We start from the raw sequence: 17468 nt of genomic DNA, 5'->3' as shown, positions 1-17468 counted from the left end.
AAGATTCTTGAAAAATCTTTTAAAAAATATTGATCATCAGTTTCTTGGCGACACCTGGGAGAAATTTTGACAGGAAAGGCGAAATTTTGACGATATCTCATGAATTGAGCAGAAATAAAACCAAACTGATTCATCTTTTAAAAATAAATAAATAGATAAATAATAGAGTAAGGGCCCTTGTGTTCAGCAGCACACTCCTGAGTCCTCACCACCCTCTATCCACCTGAACTCCTCTTCAGGGTCCTCCGCGTCGATGTTCCTTAAACAGATCTTTGGCTTTGCAGCGGGAACAGCAGGTGTTATCAAGCTCCCAATCTTTCTAGAGTGGTTCAGATGCCCCTTCCAGGTAGCCTTCCCAGACTTCCCCACTGGAGAAGGACGCTTTCCCGTGCTGGGCTCCCACAGCACTCAGTGCATGTAGTCATCCATCCTGGCACACGTGCTGGGAATTATAGCAAGGGCCCTTCCAACCAAGGGTCAACTCAGGGCAGCGGTCGGCCGCGGCTCAACTGAGGCGGGCACAACATGAATGAACGAATGAACAAACGAACAAGCAAATGACAACCTGACTGCACCACAACAGACGCTTTATTGATGCAACTGAGGGAAAGAGCTGAGATACGAAGGGTGAGCCGGAGGCTGAGGATGGGCCCGCAGAGTCCCCAAGGTCCTAACCCAATGCTAGGACCCTTCCTCTTCCTTCTTCCTTTCCTCCTCATGCTGCATATGCAGTGGCCCGCACAGATCCTAGTGGGAGAAGACAACACACGATCGGGGGAGGGCGGGGGGTCTTCTGGGGGAAGAGGGAAGTAAGCTCTGGACTGTAGCTCCAGCCCAAGCAGGGCTTCAGCTGGGTGACCCTGGGCAAGTCATTCTCTCTCTCTGAGTCTCAGCTTACTCACCTCTGAAATGGAGGCTCAAACCCTTAACACCTGGCATGTCTGAGCACTTATGACTTGCCATGCCCTTCTGTTGATCTCCTGGATTCCTCACACCATTTTTTTTTTCTTTTTTTTTTTTTTTTGTGGTACGTGAGCCTCTCACTGCTGTGGCCTCTCCCGCTGTGGAGCACAGGCTCCAGACGCGCAGGCTCAGCGGCCATGGCTCACGGGCCCAGCCGCTCCGCGGCATGTGGGATCCTCCCGGACCGGGGCACGAACCCGCGTCCCCTGCATCGGCAGGCGGACTCTCAATCACTGTGCCACCAGGGAAGCCCCCTCACACCATTTTGAAGATGACGAGAGTGAGGCTCATGGTGACCTGCGGCCTGTCCAAGGTCCCCCGGCCAGTGGATGGGGGCAGCAGGCTGCTGGCCACAGGACCAACTCCATTGTCTGTGTTCATACGCCTTTTCCCGGGGTTCCCGAAAGTGGGGGATGATTTGTGCCACTGGTGGTCACGGGAAATGACCTCTGGTGGCACAAATCTGTCTAGATGGAGAAGTTTTTATTTTAATAATCATGAAAGTATTTCACATGTAGCCACAAACGTGTAACCAGTTTTTGGTTTTTGTAACCAGTTTAAATCAGCTCTGTGATTTCAGATATTACTACACAGGACAAGACCATGTAAAGCCTTGCATTTAACACAGGTTTAAAGGAAAGTATTAAGAAGATTATACAGCTAATGCTCAGTTCCAGCAAAAATTGGGACGGTGGTCCTGGACTTGCAGTTTGGGTGACACCTAAAACCACAAGGCTGATTCCCCATCACACGGACATTAGAAGCCTGGGGGTGTGGCAGGCAGCTGTAAATGATCATTCCCCATGTGCGTGTCTCTTTCCCAAGTTCACCACACCTTGGCTATGCTCTTCCCCTCCTGTTAGCCTTTACAATCCTCCCCACCTGCTCCAGGCGTCCTCCCTGATTCCCAGTGACTTTTCCCTCCTGGGCACTCGTCCATCACCCGGGGGCCCTGCAGTGAGGCAGGTGCTTAAACAGGATATCCTGCCTCGCTGTGCAGCTTTGACTGACAGCTTCCCTCTCTGGGCCTCTGAGGCTGCCCAAGGTGGGACCACCCTCAGGGTGGCCACTGCCCAGTCCTCCTTGCACTTACCTTTTTCTCATCGCTGTATGTGATTTCTGACTCGTGAATGCCTATGCACTTGATGGCATCAAGGAACTCTTTCTTCTGCTCCTGGGTCACCTCTGGCTTGTCGGCTACAGAATGGAGCAAGGGGGCCGGGTGAGGATGATGGGGGACCTAAGTGGGAGGCCAGGGAGGGCTGGGGTGCTGGGGGTCCCGCCCGAGTAGTGGTGGTCCTGGGGTGAGGCTTGGGTGGAGTGGGAGTTTGAGGTGTTTACCATAGAAGGACATGCCCACGCTCTTCTTGCCATTCCAGGAGGCAGAAAGCATGAAGGTCTTGGGGTGCTTGGTGAGCAGCAGGTCAGCAAAGTGCTCTCTACCCGACTCTGGAGAGTACGGGGGCGGCACAACAGTTCCTGTCTCACGGGGGAGGAACCTGGGTGTGCCCAGGGCCACACAGCCAACCAGTGAAGACCAGGGGTTGTCTCAGGCCACTGGTCACTCGCTCCTCCTGTGTGCCAGGCTCTGCACTGAGCGCTCTCTGTGTGTGGAATCATAGGAGCCTCACATGGACCATGGCTGTCAGAGCCTTTCTCCCCATTTTACAGATGAGGAAATCAAGCTCAGACAGGAGACTCGGGGCTGCAAAGTGGTGTCTGTTCAGTTCCATCAGCATTTGTGTGCTCCTACTAGGAGCCCTCTCTGCAGTGATGGTGGGGAAATGGGCAAAGTCACTGCCTGCCCAACGCAGGCTCCCACCCTTAGCTCCCCGAAGATAAGGAGTTTTCCCCGAAGATAAGGAGTAGTTGACAGAGAGGTAGGACTAGAGCCAGTCTGGGATTTAGATCCTATTTCTAATTATAAGCTGTGTGACCTCGGGGAAACTACTTGACATCTCTGTTTCCTCATCTGGTCACTGTAATGTCCTCCTAGGGTTGTTTGTGAGTATTAAGGGGATTAATCCATGTAAAGCACTTCAAACAGTGCCTGGCACATAGTAAGAGCTCAACAATGTTGGAAGTTATTACTGATTATTTGCTGTGTGCAGGCACTGGGGCCACAGAGATATAAAAGGTGGGCCTGTCCCATGTTCTCTGTGTTCAAAGACCCCAGGGCCTTAGTCCAGGCCCCCGTCTTTAGGCTGGACAACCCACCATCTCCCCACCCCACACAGCAGCCCTCCACCTGAGGGCTGGGCCTCACCGTATGTAGACAAGGTCCCATTCTTGCGATAGACCGTCACGGAGCTGGAGTTGTAGACGCACTTGTTCCCACTACAGTCAGACAGGAGAGGGGAGAAAAGCAGTAAGATGGTCAAGAAGTGGACGATCACCCATCTCAGTCATTGAGGGCCAAGAGTCAGGTGGCAGTTGGAGTCAATGCCCCGCATCCCTCCCCGCCTAGTCCATCAACGGGAAGGCTGAGGCCGGGAGGGAGGTGGACTCGCTCAAGGCTTTTCTGCAGCTGGGAGTGGAAGCCGGAAGTTGAGGCTGAGGGTGAACTGGTGTGTGGGGTCTCACGTGGTCTGGTACTCTCTGAGGATTATCTTGTCCTCCGCGTGCTTGGGCTCAAAGTAAAAGAAAGCTGCCTGGATCGATCTAGCCGACTCATTGTACTCGGGGTTTCGGAAGGCCGAGCCGATATAAAACCACTTGCCAGAGAGCTGGGGAGAAGCCAGGAACCGGTGATGGAGGCTGGAGCTGAATCCTTGAGAGTCGGCTGGGATGAGACTCAGCAGATCTCTCCCCTCATTTTACAAACAAGGAGACTGGGACCCCAGATGAGGAGTGGACGTGCAAGAGCTCACTTGGAGGACCAGACATCTCCCCTCACCCCCACCCCCACCCCTGGGCAGCCCCTCCTTGCCCAGTGCAGAATTGTTCCCTGTTGAGGGACCTTGCAAAGAGGCATCGGAGTTTGGAGGCAAAGAAACGCCTCCAGAGGCTGGTCAGAATTTCACCCCAGGACCCAGGATAGAAAAGGATGGCACCAGGAGGGCAAAGGGAAGCCCAGAGATGGAAGCAGCTGCCCACGGCACTCAGGGACTTGGGCACTCACCCTGTCCAGGGTGGCATTGGTGATGGGCGCCACCGCCGTCAAGTTGGCGCACGCTGGACTCTGGGCGTCCAGCAGAGGAATGAGGCTCAGGACGGCGAGGGCCCAGGGCAGCACCATGCTGAAACCACGAGGCACCTGCCGCCAGGCAGACTGGTGGCTGGAGGGTGCCAGTGACCTTTAAAGTAGCTGTGGGCGGGGCCCTGGAGGCAAGCTATGACACAATCTGGTGAGCTCTTGGAAAAGGTCTTACACAAAACCTTCCCTCCATCCCACAAAGCCAGCTATAGGTAAAGCCCGCAAGTCTAATTTGGGTCCCTGACCTGGAGGAGTTACAAGGGTCCAAAGGTCTGGCTGTTCAAAACCAAGGTGAATGTGGGCCGGCCTGATATTAGTTAATGTGTTTAGATATTGATAGAGGGGCCTGTCAGCAAACTCTCCTGTTTTCATTCAATTCCTGTCCTGCTAAGCGCCAAGACTTGAGAAGGACCCAGCCATAAATCAAGGGCTGAAGGCAACTTAGAGAGTTCCCAGGTGAGCGCAGGGGAGGGGGGAATGAGCGGGGGAGGGGTTGAGGGGTGGGAGGTGAGGGCAAACATGGGATCAATTCCAACTCAGTGTGGTGACACCTGTGAAAGAGCAAAAGTCCAGAGGGCCCCCAACCCGGTCCTGGAGGCAGGGACCTTTCCAGAAGAAAGGGGCTTCTAAGTTGAATGTCTATTTCCAGTAAATGTTTCACTTGAATCACCTCTCGGTATCTAAAACAGGAAATTATCTCTGCAATATCCCCACCCCCTGCTATATGAGCTCACCTCTCTTTTCACCCATATATTCCCAGCCCTGGGACAGTGCCCAGCAAGTAGTGGACGCTCAGTATATACCATGGCATAAATAATTCCATTGCCCAGTTGCATTTCTACATGACGGGGTCAAATCTGTATTCGAATAAATAAATACTTTCCAAAAGTACTATTATGATAAGCTTCCAATTTTGTATTCTTATTCATTTCATGTATTTTGAATACTTTTTCATGTGCCAGTATAGTCAGCAGTTGTAATCTGAATGGATGCATAACCTTTTATTCACTTCTTGGATTCTAACTTCCTTGAGCATGTCCTCCCTTTATATTTATAGCACTTTATTTTATTTTTTCCAGCTTTATTGAGATAGAGCTGTCTATAGCATTTTATATTGTGAGTTTTCCTCTGATGATATGTGTCAGAAAGCATCCAAATTTCTTTCAAGAGAAAGAAAAACATATGTCTTTAAAATGCAAGACTTTAGCAATATTTAAAATTGCCCCCCAGATACACACATAAATAAATAAAATAGCCCCCAAACTAGAAACAATTCAGATATCCGCCAACAGGAAAATGGAAAAACAAACAGTGGCATTTTCATACAATGGAATATTGCTTAGCAACAAAAAGGAATGAACTACGGATACATGTAACAGCATGAATGCATCTCAAAAACATTATGCTGAACCAAAGAAGCCAGACTCAATAGTGCACGGACTGTATGATTCCATTTATACAAAGTTCTAGAACAGCCAAAACGAATTATAATGGTAGAAATCAGATCCGTGGTTGCCTTGTCATCCGACCGCCAAGGGGCATGAGAGAACTTTCTGAAGTAGATGACCATGTTCTGTATTTTCATTGTGGTGGTGTTTACACACGTATGTATATTTGTGAAACTCTTTGAACTGGAAACCAAACATGTGTGCATTTTACTGTAAGCCAATTATACCTCAATTAAGTTGATTTTCAAAAACCTCTCCCCCGAAAGAGAGAAAACAAAAACGTGAGAAATCAAAGAACACTAACGATTTTTAATGCTGCACCGGTCTAGCAACGCAGAAATGATTCTTTCTCTACGCCCCTGTCAGAATTGGAATTTCCCTTCTTTTTCTTTTCTTTTCTTCTTTTTTTTTTGTTTTGCCAGCTCAGTTAGTGTTTTGAATTTGCATTGCTCTAATTGGAGTCTTGCAAACATGACTGGAGCTCTTCAAGAGGGAAGAGTGCAGCTGAGGGAGAGTGTGGTATGTGAAGGACCAGGATGCTCTGTGTGGCTGGAGCCTGTGATGGGGTCGGAGTGATGGGGGCTGACGCTCGGGGACGTTGATGGGAACCCGAGCTGCAGAGCACGGAAGCCAGGCAGAGGAGTTTGCAGTGGAGTCTGGGGTATTGGGGAGAAACGGAAAAATTTTAAGTGAGGTGGAGGGGGGTTGACTAGTCAGATTTGTGAACAGGGGACGGGGAGGGCAAGATCAGGAGAACTTGGCAGAGCAGTTGGGCAGTGGCATGGTCCAGGTGTGAGATGATGGGACTGGGCACAGATTCAAGACACTATTTTATGGAGATGCTGAACACCATGTGCGGACAGTGCCACTTTAGACCTGGGCCACTGGGGCTCCTACCTGCAACCCAGAGCTTTAGAGGCCCTCACATACCACACACACACAGACACACACATACAAGGACACACACATGCAAAGTTCATTCAGCAACACACAAGCATCTCTGTCACTTGGGATCTGGTACCTGGTATTGGCACAGGGTGACCCATAACCCTAAACATCCTTCGTCACAACCAACCGTGTTCAGACCCCAGGGGAAAAATTCTTCCCATCTTGTACTCTATCCTTGAAACATCAGGCATTTGGACATTATATCCAAATGTCCTGAGGCTTTGCGGGTGATGCTACTGCTGATAAAGTAGACAGACACCACTTCAGAATTCAGGGAGGATTTGAGTGGACTTAGAGGTAATGAAACTGGGCAGGACCCTGCGGGGGCCCTCCTGGGTTAAAAACAAAAAAAACAAAACAAGTTTCTTCTTTATAGAAAGAAAACAAAATGGGGGAGGGGAGACTTTAGTCTCCTAGGCCTTCTCTGAGTCCCAAAGAGCTGGCTCAAGCAGTTAATCATTAGGGCTATAGAGACACAGGACTCCTCGTCCCTCCTGAAGGGATGTTGATAACAATCTGATGCATATCTTTGATCTGTTTTGCAGAAACTAAGACACCAACCCAGGTGGAGGATGGTGACTACATCCTGACCACAAGCACATAGACCCCAAACTAGTTGGAACCAGAAGGTTGATGATAAAGATTTCTGAAACATCTGCTTGTTACCTCACTACCAACCAATCAGAAGAAGGTCCACGAGCTGATCACGCATCCGACAACTGCTAACACATATATATGGAATTTAAGAAAAAAAAAATGTCATGGAGAACATAGGAATAAAGACACAGGAATAAGACAGGAATAAAGATACAGACCTACTAGAGAATGGACTTGTGGACACGGGGAGGGGGAAGGGTAAGCTGTGACAAAGCGAGAGAGTGGCATGGACATATATACACTACCAAACGTAAGGTAGATAGCTAGTGGGAAGCAGCCGCATAGCACAGGGAGATCAGCTCGGTGCTTTGTGACCACCTAGAGGGGTGGGATAGGGAGGGTGGGAGGGAGGGAGATGCAAGAGGGAAGAGATATGGGAACATATGTATATGGATAACTGATTGACTTTGTTATAAAGCAGAAACTAACACACCATTGTAAAGCAATTATACTCCAATAAAGATGTAAGAAAAAAAAACAAAAAACAAAACAACCCTCTCCCATTTACCCTCCTTGCCTTTAAAAACCTTGTGCCCCAGCCAGCTAATGAGATGGATTTGAGACAAGTCTAGGTCTCCCATCTTCTGTGTTGACACCTCCTCGATTAGTAAACCTTTCCCTGCTCCAGACTCTGACATTTCAGTTTGGCCTCACTGTGCGTGGGGCGTACGATCTTGGGTTCAACAACAGAAAGAGAAAAGACAGTAAACTTTCTCATTCTTCCCTCTCAGCATAAAGGCAGTAAGTTCTTGCCACATTAGCTCTTGCTTCCCAATGGTACTGAGAATCCATTTTTTGGTTTTTTGCAACGTGTATTTGGGGAGGCCCTCCTGATTTAGAAATAGGCAGTATTTGCAAGAGTTGCACATGGTAGCTGAGAGATATTTTGCAATATGAAATCATTCGTATTCCTGTTAAATTCATGTGTAGGTAGATGGAACACACATTAGGCATGAATCTGATTCTTGAAATCAGCAGCTAGAGGTTGAATGCTAGCATTGTGAATAATTTACAGCTTTATAAAATTTTTGAACAAGGCTTAATCCATTGATTAAATTTCCAAAACTTAAATTGTAAAGAGTCAGCTTTATTTTAAAACTTTTGATTTATAACGTTTAGGTATTTAGACCAATGGTCTTTGGGCCTTCCTTTGTTCGTGCGAAGAAATGCTAGGGTTGCCTATGTGGGGGAAGGGTGAACAGGGAGGGTCAGTAAGGAGCAGGACTCCGTCTTGCTTTTACCCAGAGCAATTCAGCTCTGGCCTAACCTGCATGCCTCTTGAAGCAAAGCCACAGACAGTGAGTGCGATATACAGTAAGTCTAAGTCCCCTACATACGAACTTCCAAGTTGCGGACTTTCAAACATGCGAATGTGCGTTCCATCCATGTCAGGCCTGAGTGAAATTGCAGCCTGCCCTCCGTCTCCTGTTGCTGACGATCCTTCAGCTCTACCATCTCCCACCCCCTCTCCCTCCTCCAGTCAGTAACTCTCCTTGCCTGTTCACTCGATGCCAGCCCCTGGATGCCAGCTGTTGTACTGGACTGCTGTACTTTTCAAGGTGCCATACTGTAAGATGAAAAGTGTTTTCTTTATTTTTTGTTTGTTTTTTATGTATTATTTGTGTGAAAATTATTATAAACCTATAAACCTATACAGCACTATATAGCCGATTGTGTTAGCTGGGTACCTAGGCTAACTTTGTGGACTTACGAACAAATGGAACTTAATGAACATGCTGTCAGAACGGAACTCATTTATATGTAGGGGGCTTACTGTAATACAATATACTTGGTCTCTACCTCCCTTTCCTGGCACACAGCTCATAAAACTCTTGGGCTCTCCAAAGCGATACTTGTCTTTTTGTATGCTAATAAGATGTCTCTTGGGTGGGGGCTCCTGGATAGACTCAGGATGCGAGCTGGTTATCAGGGGAACCAACTTTGTGATTAGAGGGTTGGAACTTTCAGACCCACCCCCTCACCTCTGGGAAAGGAACTGGTGCTGGAGATTGACTTGGTCACTAATGATGACCAGTGATTTAATCAACCATGCTCACGTAATGATGCTTTCAGTAAAGTGCTAAATGATGGGATTTGGAGAGCTTCCAGGTTGAAGAACATGTGGAGGTGCTGAATAGGTGGCCAATCCTGTTGCCAAAATCTCGACTCTCTGTGCGCGATGCCAAACAGAAATACGGAGACAGAGATTTTGGAAGATAAGAGAGGTGGCTTTATTCCTTTGCCAGGCAAAAGGGGAAAACACAGCCTCAAGAACTGTGCCCCTCCTCCTGGGGAATTACAGGGGTTCTTATAGGTGGAGTTCACAGTCCGAAGTGAGTGATAAGGATCAAAATGGTGAAGGTCTTGCATTCTTCTTCTTGCATTATTTCAAAACAACCACCGCTGGCGTCAGGCAATCCGATAATTGTTTGACTCTGGGTTATCAGCCTGTGACCTTCTTTCTGAAATGCAAACAGCTACAAGGGGTGATTTGCTACAAGAGTGTGTAGGGAGAATAAACACTAGAATTCACAGAGAGAGTTAGGGAGTGATTTATGCAGGACTTAATTCACACAGAGAGTTAGGAAGTGATTTGTGCAGGATGTAATTCACATAGAGGCTAGCTTTGTGAAGGACAGATCTAGTTACAGATACTACAGATTAGTAACAGTTAAAGTAAAGCTAGGAGTGATTAACTCTTTCAGGCCCGTTTATGTTTCTTCTCTGTTCCCTTTACTTTCCTTGTTCTCAGGAGAAGAAAAACTTCATTTCTATTTTAGCTGCAATCCAAAGAGGGCCTGGAAGCTCCATGCCCTTTCCCACATACCTTGCCCTATGCATCTCTGCTATCTGACTATTCCTGAGTTGTATCCTTTTATACTAAACTGGTAATCTAGTAAGTAAACGATTCTCCTGAGTTCTGTGAGCTGTTCTAGTAAATGGCCAAACCCAAAGAGAGAGGGTTGTAGGAACCTCTGATTTACAGCTGGTCAGTCAGAAGCACAGGTGACAACCTGGATTTGTGATTGGCATCTGAAATGGGGACAGTCTTGCGGGACTGAGCCCTTAATCTGCAGGATCTGATGCTAACTCAACTCTGGTTAGCGCTGAAACCGCGTGCCCCTAAAACTGAGTTTCTTTACTGAGTTTATGATTAATTTCTCTATCCAAAATTTTATTTCCTCTCTTGTACAGCCCCTGTTCCCCTTGGTATTGAGGAGTAACAAAGAAAAGGGGAGACTGAAACTGAGCAGGACCCTGCAGGGTCTTCCTCGGTACAAAAGCCTCTTCATGGCCCCTGTTTCTTTTTTTCCTTTAATATTTATTTATTTATTTGTTCGTTTGTTTGTTTATTTTTGGCTGCACTGGATCTTCATTGCTGTGTGTGGGCTTTCTCTAGTTGTGGCGAGCAGGGGCTACTCTTCGTTGCGGTGCACAGGCTTCTCATTGCAGTGGCTTCTCTTGTTGCAGAACACGGGCTCTAGGTTCGAGGCTTCAGTAGTTGCAGCACTTGGGCTCAATAGTTGTGGCTCATGGGCTCTAGAGCGCAGGCTCTGTAGTTGTGGCACACGGGCTTAGTTGCTCCGCGTCATGTGGGATCTTCCCAGACCAGGGCTCGAACCCATGTCCCCTGCATTGGCAGGCGGATTCTTAACCACTGAACCACCAGGGAAGCCCTGTCCCCTGTTTCTTGCTTGCTGAAATGAAGGACCTTCCTAAGCCTTCCCCGAGTTCCAAAGAGGAGGCTCAAGCAGTCCTCCTGAAGGGTTGTAGATAACAATCTGATACATATCTTTGAGTGGTTCTGCAGAAACTAAGACCCGCACCCAGGTGGAGGATGGAGACTACATGCTGACCACAAGCATGTAGACCCCAAGCTGGTTGGAACCAGAAGGCTGATGATAGAGATTCCTGAAACATCCCCCTGTTACCTCACCATCAACCAATCAGAAGAAGGTCCACGAGCTGATCATACATCCTAAGACCCTCTCCCCTAACACTTTCTTTTAAAACCCTTGCCTGAAAGCCATTGGGAAGTTCCAGTCTTTTGAGCATGAGCTGCCCATTCTCCTTGCTTAGCACCTGCAATAAAAGCTGGACTTTGCTTCACCACAACCTGGTGTCAGTAGATTGGCTTTGCTGCATGTGGGGCAAGTAGACCCAAGTTTGGCTCAGTAACAGTGTCAGAACTGAACTGAAGCGTGGGACACTCAGTTGGTGTCTGGAGAGCCAGAGAACCACTTGGTGTCGGAGAAAATCCACACACTTGGTGGCCAGAAGTCTAGTGAGCAGAGGAGAGAGAAATGAAAGTTTTCCCTTACAGTGGGTAAGCGGAGCGCCTCCCCCGGGAAGGAGTGAGTGGTCCTCACCGTCCTCAGCCTCAGGCTGCCCCTTGAGGGGCTTCTCACTCTCCTCCCAAGAGGCTAGCCAAGTAGTTTCTCCAAGCACACCCAGTACTCACCCTGACACAGTACAATTTCCTCTATCTTCTTCCATTTTAAGGATGCCTTAGTACCTCCATGAATTGAAGTCTTGGGCAGCCCTCCCCAGCCTGCCTATCTGTCCCTGGCACAATGTCAAGAGAAGTTTGGCAGGAAAGAGACAGAAAAGCAATCAGGGCAGTGTACGATGCTGGTAAAGAGTTGTTCTGGTTCTACCACTTGCTAACTGTGTGACCTTGGGCAAGTTACCTAACTTCTCTGTGCCTCAATTTCCCTACTTGTAAAATATGGATAATAATAATAAACTCCACTTCATTGGATTGCTATGCATAGTCAATCAGTTCACATTTAGACGAACTAAATGTCAGATGAAACAAACTTGCTTCTAAGGGTCCTTCTATTGTAATAACCATCACCATCTGTTCAATGACAAGCTGGGGCGGTGAGGAAGGAAAGACAGATTCCTGCATTATATAAACACTTCAGTGATTGCAGGTTACATCCTACTTCTAAAGACATCAAAATGCAAAACTATGTCTATATTAGATTCAGGAAAATAGGATATTTTCCCCATTAGATACTTGAGAAAACCAGTGGCCCAGGAGGGTAAGGTAACAGGGTGAAAAGATGAGGTTTCTATAATTAGGGAAATGCACCATTTTGAAATGATTCACTTTCTGAGAAAACCACTTTATACAGATTTCTGGCCATTTTATACAAGGCCAGGGCTAAGCTCTGTGTCTGACAACTAATTCGTGATCTTATCTACGTGAGCAACCACAAAAATACACGGTCAGAGCAAACAGTCCAAATTAGGAACTTTGTGTCTGGGCTGAGGAAATACCAAAAAATATTTGCTCAAATTCACATCCTGTTTTGTGATCTTGGGCAACTTATGTAAACTCTTTGGACTTTAGTTCCCCCATCGGAAGAGCCAGGGTGGTAAAACTGGCCCCTGAGGGTTGTGCATGAGATGAATACGGATTACACTCAACACGGCTTCTGGTTCATGGAAAGTGTGCAAGAAATTGCAGCCACTATTATTTTGAAAGGTGCTATTAAGGGTTGAACCATATGAAACTGTGGAATTAAAATTATTTATTTATTTATTTTCACTGAAGATGATTTACAAGTTGTGCCCGTCTCTGCTGTGCAGCAAAGTGACTCAGTTATACACGTACAGACATTCTTTTTACATATTCTTTTCCATTATGGTTTATCACAGGATATTGACTATAGTTCCCTGTGCTATATATTAGGACCTTGTTGTTTATCCCTTCTAAATGTAATAGTTTGCATCTACCAACCCCAAATTCCCAGTCTATCCCTCTCCCTCCCTCCGACCCCTTGGCAGCCAGAAGTCTGTTCTCCATGTCTATGAGTCTGTGAAACTGTGGATTTTATAAGTCAGAAAGCAGTTGAGTATCATTCAATTTCACCCGGTTCATCCAACTATTATGGAACAATGGCCTGGTCTGTGGTTGGAAAGCAGGGAAGGACATGTCACTCCCATTTTCCTGGGAGAAAAACTGAGGCCCAGAGAGAGAGAATGACCCACTCAAGGCCATGTCACAGTCAGGAAGCTGAGACCAGAATCCACCTGCCAGCCTCTCCCCTTCTTGCCCGTCCCTCTCTCACTTTCCCAGCACCAGGCTGCTGGTCATCATGAGATGTGACTGTCCCTGGCTGGGGCTTGCTTCACTGTGGACAGAGCGAACACCGGCCTGGGGTTTCCCCTGGAAGTCCACCGTGGCTGTTTCTGGACACTGGGTTGTGCAACGGGAGATTGGGAACCGTGGGGCTGCCAGCTGGGGAAGAGCTGCCTTGTGTCCCTGACAAATTCCTACTTACCCTTGCTGGGAATGAGCTGGCCCAGCTTCAGTGGCTTCCCCAGCCAGGTCACAGAGGCCTCCTGGAATGGAGACTGGACTGAGACTGTTGAGCATCATGGTTCTAACATAGCCCCTCTTCTCCTTCCCCTCTGGCCCTTCTTCCTGACTCTCTCACCTTCCATGTCGTCAAAGCTGCTGACTCTCCAGGGCCCCGAATGGGGCACAGACCTCTTTCCTGTCCTCCCAGCTCAGCCAGCTGCCCCTGGACAGCTCCACTCCAGTGCCCCATCACAGCACAAACTTAACCTGGCCAACGCAAACCCTGCTCTTCTGTGCAAACCTGTGGCTTGTCCTATTCCCAGCCCAGTACTCCAGGCTTCCCCTGACCCTTCCCCTGCGGTACGGTGGGCCTCTCACTGTTGTGGCCTCTCCCGTTGCGGAGCACAGGCTCCGGACGCGCAGGCTCAGCGGCCATGGCTCACGGGCCCAGCCGCTCCACGGCATGTGGGATCTTCCCGGACCGGGGCACGAACCCGTGTCCCCTGCATCGGCAGGCGGACTCTCAACCACTGTGCCACCAGGGAAGCCCCTGATGGTTAATTTTATGTTGACTTAACTGAGCCACGGGGTACCCAGATATTTGGCTCAACATTCTGGCTGTGTCAGTGAGGGTGTTTTGGAGGAGATTAACATTTGAATGGGTAGACTGAGCAAAGCAGATAGCCCTCTCGCATGTGGGTGAGCCGCATCTAATCTACTGAGGGCCTGAATAGAATCAAAAGGCCAAGTAAGAGAGAATTCCTCTGGCCTGACTGCTTGAGATGGGTATCAGTCTTTTCCTGCCTTTGGTCATTCCTGGGTCCTGAGCCTGCCAGCCTTTGGAATGGAACTACACCATCCGCTCTCCTGGGTCTGGAGCTGGCCAGTTCACCCTGCAAATCTTGGAACCCATCAGCCATCATAAACATGTGAGCCAACTCCTTATAATAAATCTCTTACACACACACACACACACACACAGGCGTGCACGCACACATGCTCACACACACACACATCGCATTGGTTCTGTTTCTCTGGGACCTTGATTATAGTGTCATCTCCTGACTATCCTCCCCAAGCTGACACTGGGCTCTGTGGTGCCCCCTTTTTGCTTCCCTAACCCCACACTTGGTCTCCTGCTCCCTGGTTTCCTAACCCTTAACCACACAAGGTCCAGCCTCTCTAGCTGCCTCTGCCAGACTCAGAGCCCCTCAGACAAACTCTCAGATCCATCATAACTCCAGTGCCCACACATGGCTTGACAAAAGGAAGGTGCCGCTGATAAACACGTGTCAAGGAAATAAAAATGGTAGTTCTTGCGGGGAGTCCTTCCACAAGATCGAGTGCCTTCGACATGCTGTGCTCTGTGGCTACAGCAGAGAACAAGCTACATCTCCTTCCCTCACAGAGCTTCCTATGGGGAAAACAGACATTAAAGTGACTGACCTTTTCCCCTCTGCAAAACGGGAAGCATGATGGAACAGCTGGGCAAACTCTTTGGCTGTGGTGATATCCGGCAGACCTCAGGAAATGATTCAGGAAATGGGCCATGCTGCCTCAATTTCATTTTTGATTAACTGTCAGTCAAAGAAATGAAAAGAACATTCTCATCTCATTTCCAAGTTGTTGTTGTTTTTTTCTTCAGTGTCGGAAAGTCATTTTCCAGATTAAGGAAATAGTGCAGGGTCATGATTCTTGGTACTTGAGCTTGTACTAGAGTCTTCAGGGAGGCTTGTTAAAACGCAGATTGCAGGGCCCCTCGGGGTTTGTGATTCAGTCGGTTTGGGAAGGGATCGAAAATTTTGTGCTGGTCACCAGCCCCTGGTGCTGCTCATGCTGGTAATCCCAGGGCGCCACACTGAGGACCACTGGCCTCATGCACATAACACTGCCGTCAGCAGTCCTGGGGTTGAGTCACAGCTTTGCCTTGGCCTCACCAGGTGACCTCGGGTACTTCGGTGGACTTCAGTTGCTACCTTTGTCAAACGGGAGGGTGGACTTGGAGGCATGGGAATCTCCAAGCTCTTCCAGACCATGAATCCTGGGCTCCATGGGTGGAAGTTTGGAGCCACCGCAGGGCAGTGGCTCCCAGGGCTCACTGTCTGGGGTAGGTGTCAGGGTGGGGAGGGTAGAGAAGACCCAGCCGCCTGTGGACTGATGACCTAGAAACTTACAGCTAGCTTTTTTTTTTTTAATTGATTAATTTATTTTTTGGCCGCGTTGGGTCTTTGTTGCTGCGCGTGGGCTTTCTCTAGTTGCGGCGAGCGGGGGCTACTCTTCGTTGTGGTGCGCGGGCTTCTCATTGCGGTGGCTTCTCTTGCTGCGGAGCACGGGCTCTAGGCGCGCGGGCTTCAGTAGTTGTGGCTTGTGGGCTCTAGAGCACAGGCTCAGTAGTTGTGGCGCACGGGCTTAGTTGCTCCACGGCATGTGGGATCTTCCCAGATCAGGGCTCAAACCCGTGTCCCCTGCACTGGCAGGCGGATTCTTAACCACTGCGCCACCAGGCAGGCCTGACAACACGTTTTTAAAATGTGGCGCAACTGCTCGTGATTTCTTCTTTCTCTTAGATGAGAAGGGCGGAAAAGTTCTGATTTCTCCAGTGTCCCAGGGGAGGAGGAACAAGCTAAGGAAGAAAGTACTCTGAACCAAGAGTCAGGAGATAGGGGTTTCAGGTCCAGCAGGTATAAGTATGTCCCAAATATTGAATGGGACATACTTATGCTAAAAACATATTTATTGTTTATCCGAAATTCAAAGTTATCTGGGCGTCTTGTATATTTATTCACTAACTCTGGTTAACTCTGTCTCCCAGATTCTCACTCACTTCTTCCAAAGCAGGTATGGTTGGGGCCTCTTTCAAGAATCTCACAGGTAAGAATTGTTCCTATTGAAGCACTATCCTTAATCACCAAAAGATGGAAACAACCCACATGTCATCAATGGAAGAATGAATAAACAAGATCTGGTTTATCCATACAATGAAATACTATTCAGTCATAAAAAAGAATGCAGTATTGATCCATGCTATAAGGATGAACCTTGAAAACATTATGCTAAATGAAAGCAGTCGTTCACTAAAGGTCATATATTGTACGATTCCATTTATATGAAATATTCATAGTAGGCAAAGCCATCGACAGAAAGCAGGTTAGTGGTTTTCCAGGGGTATGAGCAGGCAGAAACAGGGAGTGATGGCTTCTCAGGTATGGAGTTTCCTTTTGATTTTTTTTTTTTTTTGCAGTACGCAGGCCTCTCACTGTTGTGGCCTCTCCCGTTGCGGAGCACAGGCTCCGGACGCGCAGGCCCAGCGGCCATGGCTCACGGGCCCAGCCGCTCCGCGGCATGTGGGATCTTCCCGGACCGGGGCACGAACCCGTGTCCCCTGCATCGGCAGGCGGACTCTCAACTACTGCGCCACCAGGGAAGCCCGGAGTTTCCTTTTGAAATGATGAAAATGTTCTGCAAGTAGACAGTGGTGATGGTTGCCCAACGTCGCAAAGGTACTAAACGTCATTAACGGTCAGTTTTATGTTATGTGTATTTTACCAAGTTAAGAAAAAAAAAAAAAAAAAAAAGGCTCTCATGTTAACCTCAGTATACCTCCTCCCTGTGTGTTATTGGTTGAATTGTGTCCCCCCAAAAGATATGCTTCCCCGTTACCTGTGAAGGCAGCCTTATTTGGAAATAGGGTCTCTGCAGATGTAATCAAGTTAAGATGAGGTCATTAGGGTGGGCCCTCATCCAATATGACTGGTGTCCTTAAAAATAGATGGGATTAGAGACACACAGGGAGAGCGTCATGTGACTACAGTGGCCGAGACTGAGGTGCTGCCCTGCTAGCCAGGGACTGCCTGGCGCCTCAGGACAGAGTAAGGAACCTCTCCTAGAGGCATCGGTGGGATCGTGGCCCTGCCAACACTTGGATTTCTGGTCTACAGCACAC

The 17468-nt window shown here is 48.4% G+C and overlaps 1 protein-coding gene across 3 annotated transcripts; it reads right to left on the bottom strand.

Moving 5' to 3' along the window:
- Positions 1 to 570: 570 nt before the first annotated feature.
- Positions 571 to 4228, bottom strand: ORM1 (orosomucoid 1). 3 transcript variants are annotated; one of them, XR_016393625.1, is made up of 6 exons: positions 4085 to 4228; positions 3547 to 3689; positions 3230 to 3300; positions 2305 to 2462; positions 2057 to 2160; positions 571 to 747 (listed from the first exon to the last, which is right to left on the bottom strand). XR_016393625.1 is itself a non-coding variant. In XM_022578941.3 (6 exons), the coding sequence occupies exons 1-6, from the start codon at positions 4199 to 4201 to the stop codon at positions 682 to 684; spliced, it is 639 nt and encodes a 212-aa protein (XP_022434649.2). In that variant the 5' UTR covers positions 4202 to 4219; the 3' UTR covers positions 571 to 681. The 3 variants fall into 3 exon arrangements, 2 of the variants coding, with proteins under 2 accessions (XP_022434649.2, XP_022434650.2); XM_022578941.3 differs by having other exon boundaries at positions 2305 to 2442; positions 4085 to 4219; XM_022578942.2 differs by having other exon boundaries at positions 2305 to 2412; positions 4085 to 4218.
- Positions 4229 to 17468: the final 13240 nt, after the last annotated feature.

The sequence above is a fragment of the Delphinapterus leucas genome, chromosome 6 (genome assembly GCF_059928025.1).
Source record: "Delphinapterus leucas isolate spDelLeu-1000000601 "Yukka" chromosome 6, BTC_Dleu_Yukka2, whole genome shotgun sequence".
Taxonomy (NCBI): domain Eukaryota; kingdom Metazoa; phylum Chordata; class Mammalia; order Artiodactyla; family Monodontidae; genus Delphinapterus; species Delphinapterus leucas.
This window is presented reverse-complemented; position numbering and strand designations above follow the sequence as displayed.

Excerpts from the sequence above, each read along its gene's own strand:
- ORM1 (XM_022578941.3), bottom strand. The coding sequence starts at position 4,201 with ATGGTGCTGCCCTGGGCCCTCGCCGTCCTGAGCCTCATTCCTCTGCTG. Across the intron at positions 3,301-3,546 it reads CTCAGAGAGTACCAGACCAC|TGGGAACAAGTGCGTCTACA; the intron begins GTGAGACCCCAC and ends GTCTGACTGTAG. Across the intron at positions 2,443-3,229 it reads TGGGACCTTGTCTACATACG|GAACTGTTGTGCCGCCCCCG; the intron begins GTGAGGCCCAGC and ends CCCGTGAGACAG.